The following is a 15,369-nucleotide window of genomic DNA, read 5'->3' on the forward strand; positions in this document are numbered from 1 at the left end:
ACGCAATATCATTATGCCTTTGGTCCATAAAGCACATAATGAGGTCCAAGACTTGTGGATGGTGGTGTAGGTGTGACTATATAATCAAAATATCTCTATGATGAATGGAGCCTCCCACCAAAGAAGAAAGCTCAATTTAACATTTTCCTTGCGGATGATTCACATACAAAAACCTTGGGCATAGTGGATGGGTATCCACCAAGGTAGCAAGGATCTACTTTTCCCTCCAATTTACAATCTTGGACCTCCCCAAAACATCCTATCAAGCATTACTCGGATGCCCTCGACTACAAGAAGCATTAGTGCATTGGGGGACTGATAGGCTCACAATATAAAATCGTGACATGGTAGTGAGAATCAATGTAAGGATAGGAGCAATAAGACCTGTTGTGCTTAGATTACTAAATGATACGTCTTCTACGATGGGGCTGCAACAAATCGGCACTCCCACAGGCCACAATAATACCGACTTAGTTGGTGATTCACGAAACAATATCAAAAATTGGATCCAAGCACTAGCAACCATTGACAATTGCCATATACTAGATCCATTCCTCCCAGAGGTTGATGCAAAGGTCGTGCAAGTAGCATCTCCACTCATGCATGAAGGCCCAATTGGTTTTGAAGTTCCAATGTTTATGGCTAGCCTTGAATGGGATAATGATCCAGAAGAGGCCATAATGGAAGGGTATGGTGCAAACTTTGACTGGGACTTAGGAAAAAAAGCAGATAATGCCACATTATAAGGTCAAGTCTATGACAATGATTTGGCAATCCTTCAAGCAGTAATGGCAGTAAAGTACCCGTGTATATTGTCCACATGTTGTGTAGCATACATGTGATATATAAGGACAACATGTCCACCTGATGTGCAGAGTACATTTTGACAAGTGTATCCAACTTGCAGGTTTGTATTATGATTTTGTTTCTATGATGGAGTCATATAGGTTATTGTATTCCTTTTTTGCATGAAGGGTTTGGATGATTAGTATGCCGTATCCAAAACAAACCTAACGAGGTCTATTCATCATAGTTGGTTGCCAACTGAGAATAAAAAGAAAAAGATTGGTTTGTATATAACAACAATAAGTAACTGGACTACATCATTTTTGCAATCACAATGCATTTTAGAAGGACAACATATGGGTCATGGTCTATGGATGGAGGAGCTAGAAAGGAGGATCTTCGATACAAAAACCCCCACCTCTTTTGCATAGGAACATAGGAAGGGATGCAAAACATGGTCACAATGAAGTTTGGAGGGGCATCAAAATGTACATGCCTTCATGGAGAGCTTAAAACAATCAAGAGGAAAGCTTTTGTAACTAAACTATGTAGTGGTGTTGTCTCATGAATTAGAGCCTTTGAGCTTTGAGTATTTGACTTTTTATCATGAGAGGGGCTTGTTTTATGTCGTCAAGTATGGTTACGTACATTAACAAGTATGGTTTGTGACAAAACTATGATATTTTTCGGGAACTATGATACTCTAATAGCTTGTGGATTGGGTTTGGTGACCTAAACTTGCACCCTATGATAATAAAATCTCTAAAGCTCGAAGCTTGAAGGTCATAGAATATACCTATCCTACCCTTGCAATGGCATTCAAATTTTATTTGGACTTATTCCACCCACTCACACACCTATGGCCAACTAGTTACAAGGGACAGATCCGCATGTGGCCTATGCTAAAAGGTAGCACAGGGCATCCCCTTTGAATGTGGGCAGCCGGCTCAGGTGGGTGAAAGACCTACTCCCTAAGTTGTTGGTGCTTCACTTTATTTGGATTTTTAAAATTATACTGCCCCTCCAGCCCCACATACTCACATCCATGGTCTATTACGAGGGACACATCTGCCTGTGACCTACGCTACCAGGCAACAAGGAGGCATTTGAACGTGGACAACCACTCAGGTGGACAAATGCCCTATCGCCTAAGGTTCACTTGCTTGGAAAATCCAAATTTATTTGGAAAGTCCAAATAAGGTGGCTTTTCAAATTCACATGGTTTCACAAATCCACTTTATTTAGATTTTGAAACATGTCATTTGGAGGAGGCTTGAGGATACCTCTTAGCGGGGGGGTGTTCACACCACCCGCTTGGACACATTGAAAGTAGGGAGGGAAGGTGCACTCTCCCAAGTGGACCAATAGAAAGAAAGGGCCTGGACTAGGGTTCCCAAAAAATCTGTCCGACAGCTTGAGGCCGCCCGTAAGGTGAGCAGCTCTGTAGTCCGTAGGCCACGAGGCAATTTTAGTGGGGATTGAACTTGCGCCAATTGCGTTGGAGTGGCCCCTTGTCCCACTCACCCAATCACTTGTTATTGTAATAAATGGGTGGCTCATGTTTAAATCTTTTCCTTGAGGTTGTGTGAAGGGATGTTGTCCTAGAGGGTCCAATGCGAGGCACGGGCAGCACGGGCACAAACGTTGACACAAAAGATTGTGTGCAGCCCATGAAGGCCTCCCACTCCATGGGCTACTCCTTGGACTCTTACATGATTGGCCCCTTTGATCTCTCCAACAAGGACACAAAAGGACACCAATCAAAGGTTGGTGACAATATATACATATATATTAGGAGCTGATAACTCTTGGGGTGGTGTGAGGCACCACATGGTTGTGGTCTCAAAGCAACGCTTACATTATACTGTGAAAAGTTTAATAAAGATTTCATTGTCGTGAAGTGTTTAGTTAGCAACTCGTACGTGGCGAACAATTGCCAGCTACAGCAATGATCGCCTCAGTTGCTTCAGCAATCACGCTCGATTCATTCACATTATCTATCTTCCTTCCCCCCGCTCGGCCATTGATACCGTCTGGTTTTCACAACAAGGTGGTGCTACAAATTCTGAATTCTTCTTCTCGATTCGCACCCACGAGCAATGAATGCACGATTGTGGGTGTTTTGCTTGTGACGTTTCTAGCAATCGCAGAATTGATATGGGTCACTCTCATCATGTCGATGCTACGTCCATTCCAGCTTGCTTACTCGAAGTGCACAACTCATCCGCTTGTACTAAAATTTACTTAGAAATGGGGCCTTTCGAAGCCTCCTCCTCCTCCTTCCTAAGGAATACCATTTTAACCTGCTGGTAAATTGCCTCATTTTTAACCATGTCCTGACATATGAAAGTTCTTTCAATCAATAGGCTCAGCTGATCTTCTCATTAATGCGTAGAGGCTGTTCCCCCTTCACCTTTGGGATTCTTAGGAAAGGTGGAGAAATATTAAAAGAAAAGGGAAACAGATGTAAATGTTTGGCTATTTGAGTCGTGATGTGCGGGTGTATTGAGATAGACATTTACGTGTAACTTTTGGCACATAATTTGGGGTCGATAGTTTGAATGAGTGCATGTCCTCAAAGTCAACATTTTTCAAATTTTCAATGAAATTGCTCCCATTCTTTGACTCTTTTTTTGCAAGTTCTTTCTCAATTCAGTTCGCAATTTGATATCTTCAGAATTATTTTGGAATGATTGCTGCCTTATGGGTGATTTGGTTTGGTATGTCTTTTATTGGGCAGAGCTGGAGGTGTCAAGAGGAGGGATTATATACTCGCAAAATATGTTGCCAGGCAAATCTTGGACGTACGTTATGTCTTGTTGAAGAGAATTCAGAGGTTTCCAAAATTCGAGATAGAGGCTTTAATTTTGGTAAGCTTATTCCTAAGGCTTGATCTTCATGTAAACTGCCTTAGTGTAAGGAAACCACAATAGAGCATCCTTCCTTATTGAATATGAAGAATTCCATGGATAGAAACAAACGCAGGTGTTTCATTTTTGTGTGCAAGCTGCGGGTTCCTGATTACACAAGCTAGGCTAGACTTATCTTGCAAATTGAAGCGCGTAAGATTGATATTTTTTTGTCTGCCCGAAAGATAAGTGATTATAAGCGGAGCAGGAGTGGCGGTTCTACTCCAAGACTTATGCTCCTTTTTTGGAGGAATCTAGGGCAAGTGCCTCTATTTATAGGCTAGGCGTTTCACAAAGACAACCCTGTGTAGGCACCTAGCCCCTCTGATTAGCTGAATTAGCCCACTTAACTGATTGGCCAATATGCCCTGGTTTGCCCAATGCTTGGCCCGTATGGGCTGCCCCGTGTGGGTGCAAATGGCCCTGATTTCTGGTCCCATGTGGCCATCCAAGTTGTCCATTCCTGAAACCCGGATGTGCACGTAGGTGAATCTCATTGCGCAACCCCACTGCTCTGGCAGGGCCAATCTTGACAGGTTCCTGGTGGTCCTTTTAGGGGGCCTTACAACATAGCTAGTGCAACTAAGGATTCATTTAGAGGCATAGGGTTCATTGACATGTAAACAACCATTTTTCTAGTCTCACCTAGCTTTGCTGTGATGCTCTTACTTTGAAAATCCTAAGAAACACTCAGAGCTTAAATTTGCGGCATTGTGAATACAATTGAAAAAGTCAAAAAAGAGGCTACTCTTCTCTCCTTAACGTGCTAGGCTTCATAATGATGACCGAGTCTGTGATGGTTTTCAACCTTTTGGGTGACTCTCACAAGGTTAAAGCTGCACAGTTTGCCTTGTATTGGAGTTCGCATATTTTTTGGGATTGATCTAGAATATAGCCCCTTATTCAAAAAAAGCAGCAGCAAACTTTAACACTCCTTGGCATGTTATCACCTTAGATTAGCCTAGATGATGTTCCTTTTTCAATAACCCTTTTGTCTTGGCTATCTGCGTTTTACAGTCTTTGATTTGGACTATGGCTCCATGATATTCCACGATTGTGAGTGAGTAAGTTTGGTGAGGAGTATGCAATGAGGAGCTCCTATTTAAATCGAGTTTTCGCATGATTTGTAAATGTAGTGACATGCCTCTGGATTTGTGGCTCTTTTCAGAAAGCAATCATATGATATGCATAGGCACATTTTAATTGCTGGACATACCACATGCCACTTTGTGATGTACGGCATACCAAAATCTGCAAGAAGGAAAGGCACAGCAGTTCATGGTGTTTGGAAGACCGGATGGGCAGGTTTGGGCAGATAAACACGGCTGGAACTGCCTGGGCCAGTGGCTGGATGCCACATGGCCAGGCAGGCCAGCAAAGTCTGGAAAAGAGGGCCCAATGGGGCATTTATAGGCCTCCCCATCCAGTCAGCTGGTAGGGGTTGGCCATTCGGTTTTTGTGAAGGGGGCATTTAGGCCTCCTCAAGGCATCACTTGGAGCAGCAACCAAGAGCGGATAGGAGCAGCAGTTAGGGCTTCATTGGGCCTATTGTCAAGAGGTGAAGGAGGCCTAAAAGGAGCTGCATACTAAGCTTGAGGTGCTGCCCACCTAGGCTGGCTACCTGGACAGCAAAGTGGAAGGGACCATTGGACAGAGAGTCTACATAAGCTTAGAGGAGCATGTGGGCTTAGAGATCTAGAGGTGCCAGGCAGATAGTAAGAGGATATTTTGGTAAGCTCGGAGGACCGCAGTTTTTGTCTTGGATGCACTGTCTATTTGCTAGTCTGCGCACATATCTATGGTTGTGAAGTACATACGGTTAATGAAGTTTGATTCCGTAGTGAAATGCTTCCGTGTGTAATTTCTGGGCTCATCCATTAGTCTTCCGCTGCGGGATACTCGCTGGTGGGATTTCCATTTTCTAACACTCCGAAGAAGCATCCATTGAGGCATGTGCAGGTCTGTAAGAAGAGGAAGGGACAACATCCAGAGAGCATAAATCAATCAAATGACGTCAAACCGAAAAAGCCAAGAGGGAGCTATGCATCTCATAATGCACGTGAGGCCCCAATAGAGAGAGCCAAGCCACTGAGCCCTAGGTGATGAAGAAAGGGGAGGGAGAAATGTACTCAAAAGTTTGGCAATCCCCTTCCAAGCGAGATTGGCCTATCTGCCAACCCAAAGGCAATGCTGAATGGATTTTGTCAGTAGATAGGCAATGCCAACAAGAAGAGGGAGCCCCAAACCTAGACCTCCATTGATTTACTGCAATCCCTTCATGAATAGAAAGCCAAAAGAAAAGAGGGATTGTTCTATTCTTGTGAGACTTGCGGAGCCTTCTCCCAAAAGGTTTTCTTTAAGTCTGCAGAAATGTGACACTCCTCTCAGTGAGAGGCTCTGGAGCTTCCAAGTCCTAACACTTGGTTGAAACCGCCATGCCATGTCTCGTCTATAAGGATCTTAGAGTCCAAGGGTGAAGTTGCATGAAATTGTTGAACCCTCCTTCCGCTTCCTCTGAGGTGGCTAACCATTTGAAATCTGCGTTCTTTCGAAAGGCTTTTGAAAGCCTTCCAAGAGCCCAGAGGAAGCGGGGCCTCTCTCCCAACTAGTCCACTGCATGTAACCAGAAACACCTAGGGATTTGCCATGATCATCAAGAATCACATCATTCCACATGACAGACTGCCTATCAATCTTTTCCTCAGAGGAGGGGGGGATCCTCCAAAGACAACTCTTGAAGCTGCCCCAAGCTTTCAGGATGGTATCCATAAGAGGGGAGAAAGGCATCCTGAGGTGTGCAGATGTAAAGATCAACCTAGTGCTGTCCATCCAATCACCACCTGAGGCGGGGGTACATGACACAACGCCTTGAATAAATACATCTTTCCAAGGCTGTTGTCCTAGCAAAAGTCCCCTAACCACAAGTTAGCAAAGCAAAGCCTTGCAATGTAGATCTAGTATCATGATATTAAGGCCCTCTTCAATATTGTGAGAATTAGGGTCTCCCAAGCCACTCCAACTCTGGTATTTGGTAAACCATCAAGTCCATTCCATATAAAAATCATGATCGGTCTTTTGAGCGTGATGCGGTCCCTATAGTGGTACAACCAAGAACAAACAAACTAGGTTGTAGCCAACTGTACATGGTTGACAACTACCACTCTAGAAGCAAGGATAAGCTTAGCCGAACTCCAAAAAAGGAGTTTCCTCCTAATGCTCTACGACATAGGAGCGAATTGCTGTGTGAAGGAGAAATGCCCATATTAACTTGACAACCCAAATATCTGAGAGGGGCACCCCTTTGAATCCAACTAAACCAAATCAGCCCCCTAATCTGGGGTGTCCTCCTCACAAATGCAAAATCCTTTTGATTTTTCCCAATTACTATGTATACCTGCTGCAACACAAAATAAATCCAAGGCTCTGTCTTGACGGAGGAGTCTGAGGAGTGGCATCCAAAAAAAGAGCAGTGTCATCTACAAGCTCACTATCTAGAAATTCCTCATTTTGCCTAAGGGGAATTCTCAGCCCATAAGTATATGCTTGAGATCTCAAAAATATGTTCATGGCTTCAGCCACAAATAAGTACAAGACAGGGACAAGAGGGCATCCTTGGTGGACAGATCTGGAAACCTTGCTTCTCTAACCCCTTGATAAGCACTGGTTATGGGCTGATATGTACAAGGCGGAGACAACTATGATCCAAGCATCTAATAGACCAAAACACAGTAGGGTACCCCCCAAGACTACCTAATAAGTGAATCAGGCATATCACCAGAGTCCAATGCTCTGCATAGATGAAGTGAAATATTCACCAATCATTTCCTAAAAAGTGTGAAGAAAGAGGGGTCAGCCCATCTAAACGAGGACATTTGACCTTGTGAAGGGCAAGAAGATCGCTCTTGAATTCTAGATTGGTGAATTGGTACATCAATTAAAGTCCTCATATTCTGTTTCTCCAATTCTAGAATAACTTGCCAAATCCTCTGTGTGACAACATCTCTAGCAGGCCTGTCCAGGATTGGAGTGAGAAGGGAGGCATAAAAATTTGAAGCAATACACATGACTGCAATCTGACTGCAAAACCTCGTCAAAGACAACCAAGTGAGAAACAATCTCTCTTCCCTATCTTGGGCCAAACTCTTTTGTGCATGAAAGGCATACTCAGCATTGTAATCCAAAGGTCTCTATTGTTGTGCAGCAAGGTACTCTTTGTCCAAGCATATGCAGGCCACTTCTGCTCTTTCCTCGGTAGTGCTGCTAACTACTGACGTATACCAATCTCACGTCTCAAAATCTAATGTCTCCTAGGACTAGCAATGGAATGATTAAAATCACTAATATTAGTGAGGGCTGTTGCCACATCTGAAGGTGAAGGTACCCACTATGTATATGAGACACCCAAATCTGTACTACTGCCTCAAACAGACCCTTTTCTGCATACAAGGCATCTAGAATCTTAATATTGCAGAGTAGGTAGATATACATGGCTCACGAATGACAAGGCTAGTAGAAAGGAATCCAAAGTGGAGACTCTTATTGCACTGCAAATAGTGCCGCCTTTATCCAGTTCCCAATCATCAATGTAAAATCTATCAATACGTGCATGGAAGGACATGTGAGGTCTCCTATTCAACCAAGTAAATAGGAGCAAGGAAGGCACTACCCGAAACACATCATCTGTCCAAGAGTCTCTGACACTGGACTTAAGAAGGCATCCCAAGCACCTCTTTCAAGAGAGTGAATGCCTCCTTCCCTTCCCCCTTTTTTATGTTAGGGTAACTCCACCATGTTGAAGTCACCCCCAGTAATCCAAGAATTTGCAATGGAGGTCCAGGATAACAGGTCCTTCCAAAACAACGCACGTTCCCCGCTATTGTTGAAGGCAGAAATCTAACCTTAGGTCCACGAATCAAAAGTGAAATTCATTCTGCTTTGGAGGGAGTAATGATATGATGTCCAACAACTAGGGTGAGAAAAGAGTTTGAAACTGAAATACATGCTCCTCCCTTAGTGCCAAAAGCAGCAGACCGGAGAGTATGATTTGAAGCAATTTACCTAAGCCAACAAGCCCTGACGGGATGTTAAATATAAGGAAGGTGATTGGGTTTATCTTCGGATTATCAAGCAAAGATTGAAGCAAGTGGGCAAGCAATGACCCAAGCTTTCTTTCAGGAGCTTTGGACCTTTTCCCATTATTAAAAAGGTCAACGAAGTCTCGATGAAGCTCTGATTACCTAATAGTTGGACTATTCACAATGTGTTTCACCTCGCATGGTTGAAGCCCTATAGCCCTCAACGAGGTTTCAAATGAGCCACAACTTGAAGTCATTGACGACACAGAAATAATAGAGCTAGCGGAGATTCTTCTCCATAAATGGAAGCATGGGTCAAGAGGCCGTATCCGGGAGTACTATACCAAGTTCAACGATCGAGGCACCCTTGAGGCGGTATGGTTAGATGGAATTTTTTTCCAGGAGTTCCCACAAGTTTTGGCGGACTACTTGGAAGCGATGCAGCTATCGCCAAGTTAAGGAGGAGGGAATGTCACATGCACCCTTGCACTTGGGTGCATTAGGACACATTGGCTACATCGACAAGTGCTTAGGAGATCCCTTTATAGGTGATTTTGTCGTATGCCGTGACCCCATTGTGATCTCTCAGTTGAGGGACAATCAGGCACGAGCTACGTAGGTCAATCTTCTAGCCTTAGGATCGGTCGTAAATAACTTGTGCCCATTGGAGAACTAGTCAAGATAGTTAGGTTCAGCCTAGGTTAGTAGTTAGGAGGCATTCTTAAAGGCGAGGTCTAGGCAGCCAGCAAAGGTTGATTGGTCAAAGGCTGCCCGATCAAGGTTGACTGGTAACTTAAAAACAATTCTCCCCTATATTGGGGTGGGGGTCCCTCAGTGGGTACAGGGAGCCAATCGATTGTCCTCTCCATTACTCTATCCTTTGTCTTTGTCTCTCCTCGCTGTGGTGTATAAATACGATGCCTCGCTAAAGGTTTAGAGAAGGTCTTGCTTTGATTAAACGATCAGAGAACCGTTGCATGTTACAATGAGGATTGGTAGTTGGAACATTAGGGCATTGGCATTGATGGGGTTTCTTATTGCCGTCGAAGGCAGGTGATACATCACCATCTTCATCCAGGTGTTATTGGGGGTCGTATCGACATTCTTTTTATCCAGAAATAGAAATTGGATGGTGAAGATTGTCGGCATGTGTATGTTGCCTGGGCTTTTAACTGACTCTGTAATCTCTGCCATGGTCTCTATCATTTTATTGGCTTCAAGAGAAGGAGATATCGCCCTGGTGAGGAGCGAAGAACCACTTACCAAAAGCTGCTTCATATGGAGTGCAATCGATACTTGATGAATAAGTGTCATTAAGGATGGCCTGCACAAGTGGAAGAAACTGCTCCCACTTTGACCGTATCATGACAATACGCTTTAAGCACGTCGAACACCAGCCCATGATACACTTCTGTCTGTCCATCGGATTGCGGATGAAAAGCGTTGGACATTTGCAACTTGGTACCCAAATTATCGAACAAGGCCCTCCTGAAATGAGAGGTAAACTTCAAATCCCTATCAGATGTAATGGTCTGTGGCAGCCCTCCAACAGGATACCAATATTGGATGAACAAGCATGCTACATCTTCTGCGCTGGTCGTATGCTTGCAAGGAATAAGCATGCAAAACTTACTAAAACAGTCAATAATAGTTAAGCATTGTGTGTTGTGCATACTTGTTGATGCCGGAAGAGGCCCCATGAAATCCGCATGCAAAACTTACTAAAACAGTCAATAATAGTTAAGCATTGTGTGTTGTGCATACTTGTTGATGCCGGAAGAGGCCCCATGAAATCCATGGCTATGTCCTGGAAAGGACCATCTGGAATAGGAAAAGGCATAAGTAAACCAACTACCTTCTTATGGGATGCCTTGAGTTTGTTATAGATCTGACACTGCTGCACATAATCGTAAACATCCTTCCGCATCTTTGGCTAATAAAAGTAGCGCTCTAGCTTCTCCAATGTACCATTGATGCCTCAATGGCCACCTGCAAGGAAGTCATGGGCATCATGGAGAAGTGCTTGTCTTTTGTCTTTAAGCGCACACAACCTATTTTTGTAGAAGAGCCAACCATTTTGCACTGAATAATGGCCAGTGGAACTAAGTGCCAAACTTTGCTGAATCCGCATATTGTGCCTTCAATTTGTCAAGATCCCTCCCTTGTATCTCGAGCACAGTGACCTTTTGAATGGTCTGGATGGAGCCCTTCCGACTAAGGGCATCAGCGATGGGGTTGTTCTTGCCAGGGACATACTCAATCATACCCGCGAACTGCTGAAAGATCTGACTCCATCTTTGTTGACGATCACTCCACTGTGAACTTGGCATTGTCTGAAGCCACTTAAGAGCTTGATGATCTGTCTTTATTGTAAAAGTCCGCCCATAAAGAAACGGCTTCCAGCTCTTCAATGCCTAAATAACCCCGAGCAATTCCATGTCATATACTGAATAGTTCTTCTCGGCATCATTGAGCTTCCGATTGTAGTAAGCAACGGGTCGATCTTCGTGTTGTAAGATTGCTTCGATGGCTACATTGCTTGTATCGGTGATGACGAGGAAAGGATCATCCCACGATGCTATTTTCATAATTGGCATTGTGGTAGCCAACCGTTGTATGTCATGGAAGGCCTCTAAATCTTTACCTATAACTGAAACTTTTTGCCGGCGTGTCTTCATCTCCTTCAATAGATTTGTAAGAGGCACCGCATACGTTGAGAATCCGTCCATATGAGAACTATAGGCCTGGCAAAGACCAGCAAATGATTGAATCTCTTGAGCCTTCATGGGGATTGCCCAACTAGTGATAGCTTGAATCTTTTCGGGATCCAAGTGAATGCCATCCGTATTGATAATGTAACCTAGATACTGAATCTCCATCAGCCCAAATTCACTCTTTTTGGCATTAAGGTAGAGCTGATTGTCGTGCAATAACTGTAAAGCATTCTGCACATCCTTATTATGCTGCTCTGTTGTAGCTGAAAATATAAGAATATCATCTAAAAAGATGAATAATAAGAATATCATCTAAAAAGATGAATAGGCACAGGCTAATATGCGGAGCAAAGACCCATGACATCATCTTGTTGAACGCAGGCGGTGCGTTTTTGAGACCAAAGGGCATAACAATGAACTCGTAATGAGCTCGCTCCGTCCTGAAAGTTGTCTTTGGAATGTCAGCTTCAAAAATGTGGACTTGATGGTAGCCACTTTTGAGATCAATCTTTGAAAAGTACTTGGCACTGTTGAGTCGCTCCAAAATGTACTCAATGCGGCACATGGGAAATTTATTGCTTACTGTGAGCTTGTTGAGTGCTCTATAGTCAACACATAAGCGTGCTAACTTGTCCTTTTTCTGTACGAATAGAATCTAAGCAGCGAATGACGAAGATGATGGTCGTATAAAACCGGCGCGCAGTAAACGAGACAATTGTTGCTCTAACTCCCCCTCCATAGATTTGGAAAGATGATATGGGAACGTACTTGGAGGAGTGGAGTTTGGAATCAACTCGGTCTTCCAGTCTGTGCGGTGGAAGTTTGAGGTGGTGGATCGTCACGGAGCATGATATCTTGAAACTCCTGCAGTAGAGCGGCCATGGCTTGCCCCAATGGAGGAGCGGGCTGAACTGCATTAAGTTGGCCGCTGACATAGATCAATGCACTTATTGCGCCCTTGCAGATTGCTCGAGCTGCCCAAATATGAGAAATCAACGGAATCCCTGGTATACTCCGATCACCGCGGATAATGGCCGGCTCAAGTAGACTGTCTACAATAGTAAAGGTATGCTGCCGCCAATTAGGAACGGGTCAATGCTCACGGAGCCATTGAATCCCAAGGATCATGTCGCATCTCAATAAAGATGTAATGAGAAAATCCCATTGGAACAAGGCCTTCTAAACGGTGAAAGCAAACTGAGAGCCTTGATGTGTGATGTGGGGAAATAGCATCTTCTGAACTTCCCAAATCAAAGAGAACAACAAATTGCATTCCTTTAGTTATGCCATATGCTCTAATAAGAACCTTCTTCGGATCTGTCAGGTCGCCCTCCTTCTTGCCTTCAAAGACCACCGTTGGAACAGCATTCAAAGTAGGTAAAACTGAATTGGTAGCTGAAGCTGGTGTTGGCGGGGCTGGAAGAGCTATCACAGAGGCGACGGTAGAAGTCGGTGCTGTTGTTGCCTTTTTGGCCAGCCACTTCGGATAATCTTTCTTCCGATGCTTGGCAATATGATGGCAATGGAAACATCGATGTTCTTGGTGGTACCGCTTCTGTTCGTCGGACTATGAGTAACCTTCTATAATACTTGCTTTAGCTTTTTCGTTTGGAGTCATCTTGGGCTAGGACTCCTTCTGACCAGAGGACTAGCTGTCTTTCTTATGATACTGGTTGTCCTTCTTTTGATCACCTTTACCCACTAGGTTTGAGGATTGCTGCGGGGCTTTGGTATCCTTTTGGACTTGCTTGGGCTTTCCCCCATGCAACATCATTTCTTGATTCTGAGCGAGGGTCAGCGCACGCTCGTAGGTGAGCGGGTCAAAGTTTCGTACTAGGAAACGGATGTTGGAATGATAAATTGCTTCAGCTTGTTTTCATCGGACACCCCCAATTGTTGCGCCAGTGTGATGACCTTGTTACTGTAAGACAACACAGGCACACCATTTTGGGAGAGACGAGAGAACTCAGCTTCCAAGTTAACCATATACTGAGGTGGCAGAAAACAAGCTTTCAGGTCGGCAACAAATGTGGCCCAAACAAACTTCGTGACATGCGTATTAGGGTCAGTTAGGTTACTGGCCCAATGCTGCCACCAAGTAACCGCCTCACCAGTGAGATGAGGGGCTGCAAGGTGGACTTTGTCTTGTTCATCCTGAATGTGTGCTAAAGGAAAATGAGCCACAAATTGATGAATGAACTGCAATATAGCTGAGTGGTCATACTTACCGTCATACTTGATGAAGTTCAGGGTAGACCGGGTTAGAGGAGTAACCTGAACTGATGTGGAGGCTGGTGTGACTGTTGGAACTGCTGCGCTCAAACTTGCCTACGCACAGTAGCCAACATTTGTTCGTGTTGGAGCAGCATGGCCTCTCTGTCAAGACGTTACTATTGCTCGATTAGGGCTCTTTCTGAGTGTCGAATTGCCTCCTCATGTTTGCGTTCTTTACGCATAACCAAGAGCAGTTTTGCAAAATCTGTGACGTCTTTGAGTGCTCCACGCTCTGACTCCACTTTTTCTTCAAGCTCCTTCTTTGCTTCATCCAACTCTCTTTGTTTGTCTTTCAGCTGCCAAGAATTTTTTTCGAGTTGAGCCAAGAGTAGTCGGTTCTGCTCCATAAGCTTTTGCATCATCTCAGGGCTTAGCAGAAGCGTACTTTGCTGAGGAACTTTGTCTTTTAAGATGTTGGACTCATCTCTCCTTTCCTGCTCCATGGTGCTTGGATGTGTGATCTTTCCGGATCTCAACACAACCATACACTCGTGGTAGTCAAGCTGGATTACAGACCGAAGCTCTGATACCAATGCAACATGCAACGGCTATGCTGATGGTTTAATCACAGCAAGACCTTCTCTAAACCTTTAGCGAGGTATCGTATTTATACACCACAACGAGGAGAGAGAGAGATGAAGGATAGAGTAATGGAGACGACAACCAATTGGGCCCGTGTACCCACTGAGGGCCCCCCTTGTTGGGGATAAAGGCATAATGTGCTATCCCTTGTATAAGTGGTACTTATAATGCCGCGTCATCACCTTATCTATTCTTTGTATAAAAGGCAATAAGGGAAGTCACATCGTGGACTTTGAGCTTCCCAAAAAACTTGTGCTCTCTCTTTTGCTCTGTCACCCTTATCCCTCTTTCTTCTTGCTTCCGCTCCTTACTCCCATCAATTGGTATCAGAGCCTCCCAACCCGCTTGTTCCCTAGCCTCCCCTCGCACCCTGTGACCTTTCCATCGTGGGAAGTCACTTGTTCTTGCTGCCCACGCAGTCCAGCCACTCTTCCTCGCTGCCCCCAGCTGTTCCGTGGAGTTTCATCGCGAGAATCTCGTCTATTCTCTTACTCCCAGCTGGAGACATCTTTTGGGTGAGTGTACTTGCTGTTTTTCAGCAGTTTTGACTGTTTTTTTGGGCTGTAGCAAGCGAAATACAGTAAGAAAGTGGTCAAGGACACTTTCCAGTTGGAGCTTTTGGTATTGCTACACCTCCTACAGCAGGGCGACTTCATTTGGATCACATTTGGTCAGATCTGGTGCTGTTTATGCTGGGCGACAGTTTTCAGCCACACAGGAGCTGAATTTCGTCTGTCATTTTACGGTTTTTCCTCCAGTTTTTTGCACTAAATCTGGTCGCCTACACCTGTAGAGGAATCCTGCCAAGTTTGATTGGATTTTGACTGCCCGTTGCAAAGTTATTGCTGATTTTCAGTTTCCAGCCAGAGGACAAGTTGTCGATTTGCTGAAAGGGGATATTCTACTACTGTTTTGACACCATAAAACTGGTCGCCTACCTCTAGAGACACACTCTGCCAAGTTTGGTTGAATTCTGCCTTCACGGTGTTGAGATATCATCACTTTTAGGGTTCAGCCTGTCAGGAACTG

At 44.3% G+C, this 15,369-nt stretch overlaps 1 protein-coding gene across 5 annotated transcripts in view; it reads left to right on the plus strand.

Annotated features, from left to right (window-relative positions):
* The first annotated feature begins 2,621 nt into the window (after positions 1–2,621).
* The window catches only part of LOC147890349 (FKBP-like peptidyl-prolyl cis-trans isomerase family protein), a 106,683-nt gene continuing 93,935 nt past the window's right edge, over positions 2,622–15,369 (plus strand). For 2 of the 5 annotated variants that reach the window (XM_087390666.1, XM_087390669.1), the window contains exons 1-2: positions 2,622–2,839; positions 3,527–3,656. In XM_087390666.1, coding sequence (XP_087246792.1) covers positions 2,735–2,839; positions 3,527–3,656 — 235 coding nt within the window. In that variant the 5' untranslated portion in view covers positions 2,622–2,734. Of the gene's footprint in view, positions 2,840–3,240; positions 3,367–3,526; positions 3,657–15,369 lie in introns of those variants that run through there. The other 3 variants (XM_087390668.1, XM_087390667.1, XM_087390670.1) reach the window with 3 other exon arrangements.

The sequence above is a fragment of the Dipteris shenzhenensis genome, chromosome 19, assembly GCF_047967505.1.
Source record: "Dipteris shenzhenensis isolate YYH24624 ecotype China chromosome 19, Dip_SZ_1.0, whole genome shotgun sequence".
Classification (NCBI taxonomy): Eukaryota; Viridiplantae; Streptophyta; class Polypodiopsida; order Gleicheniales; family Dipteridaceae; genus Dipteris; species Dipteris shenzhenensis.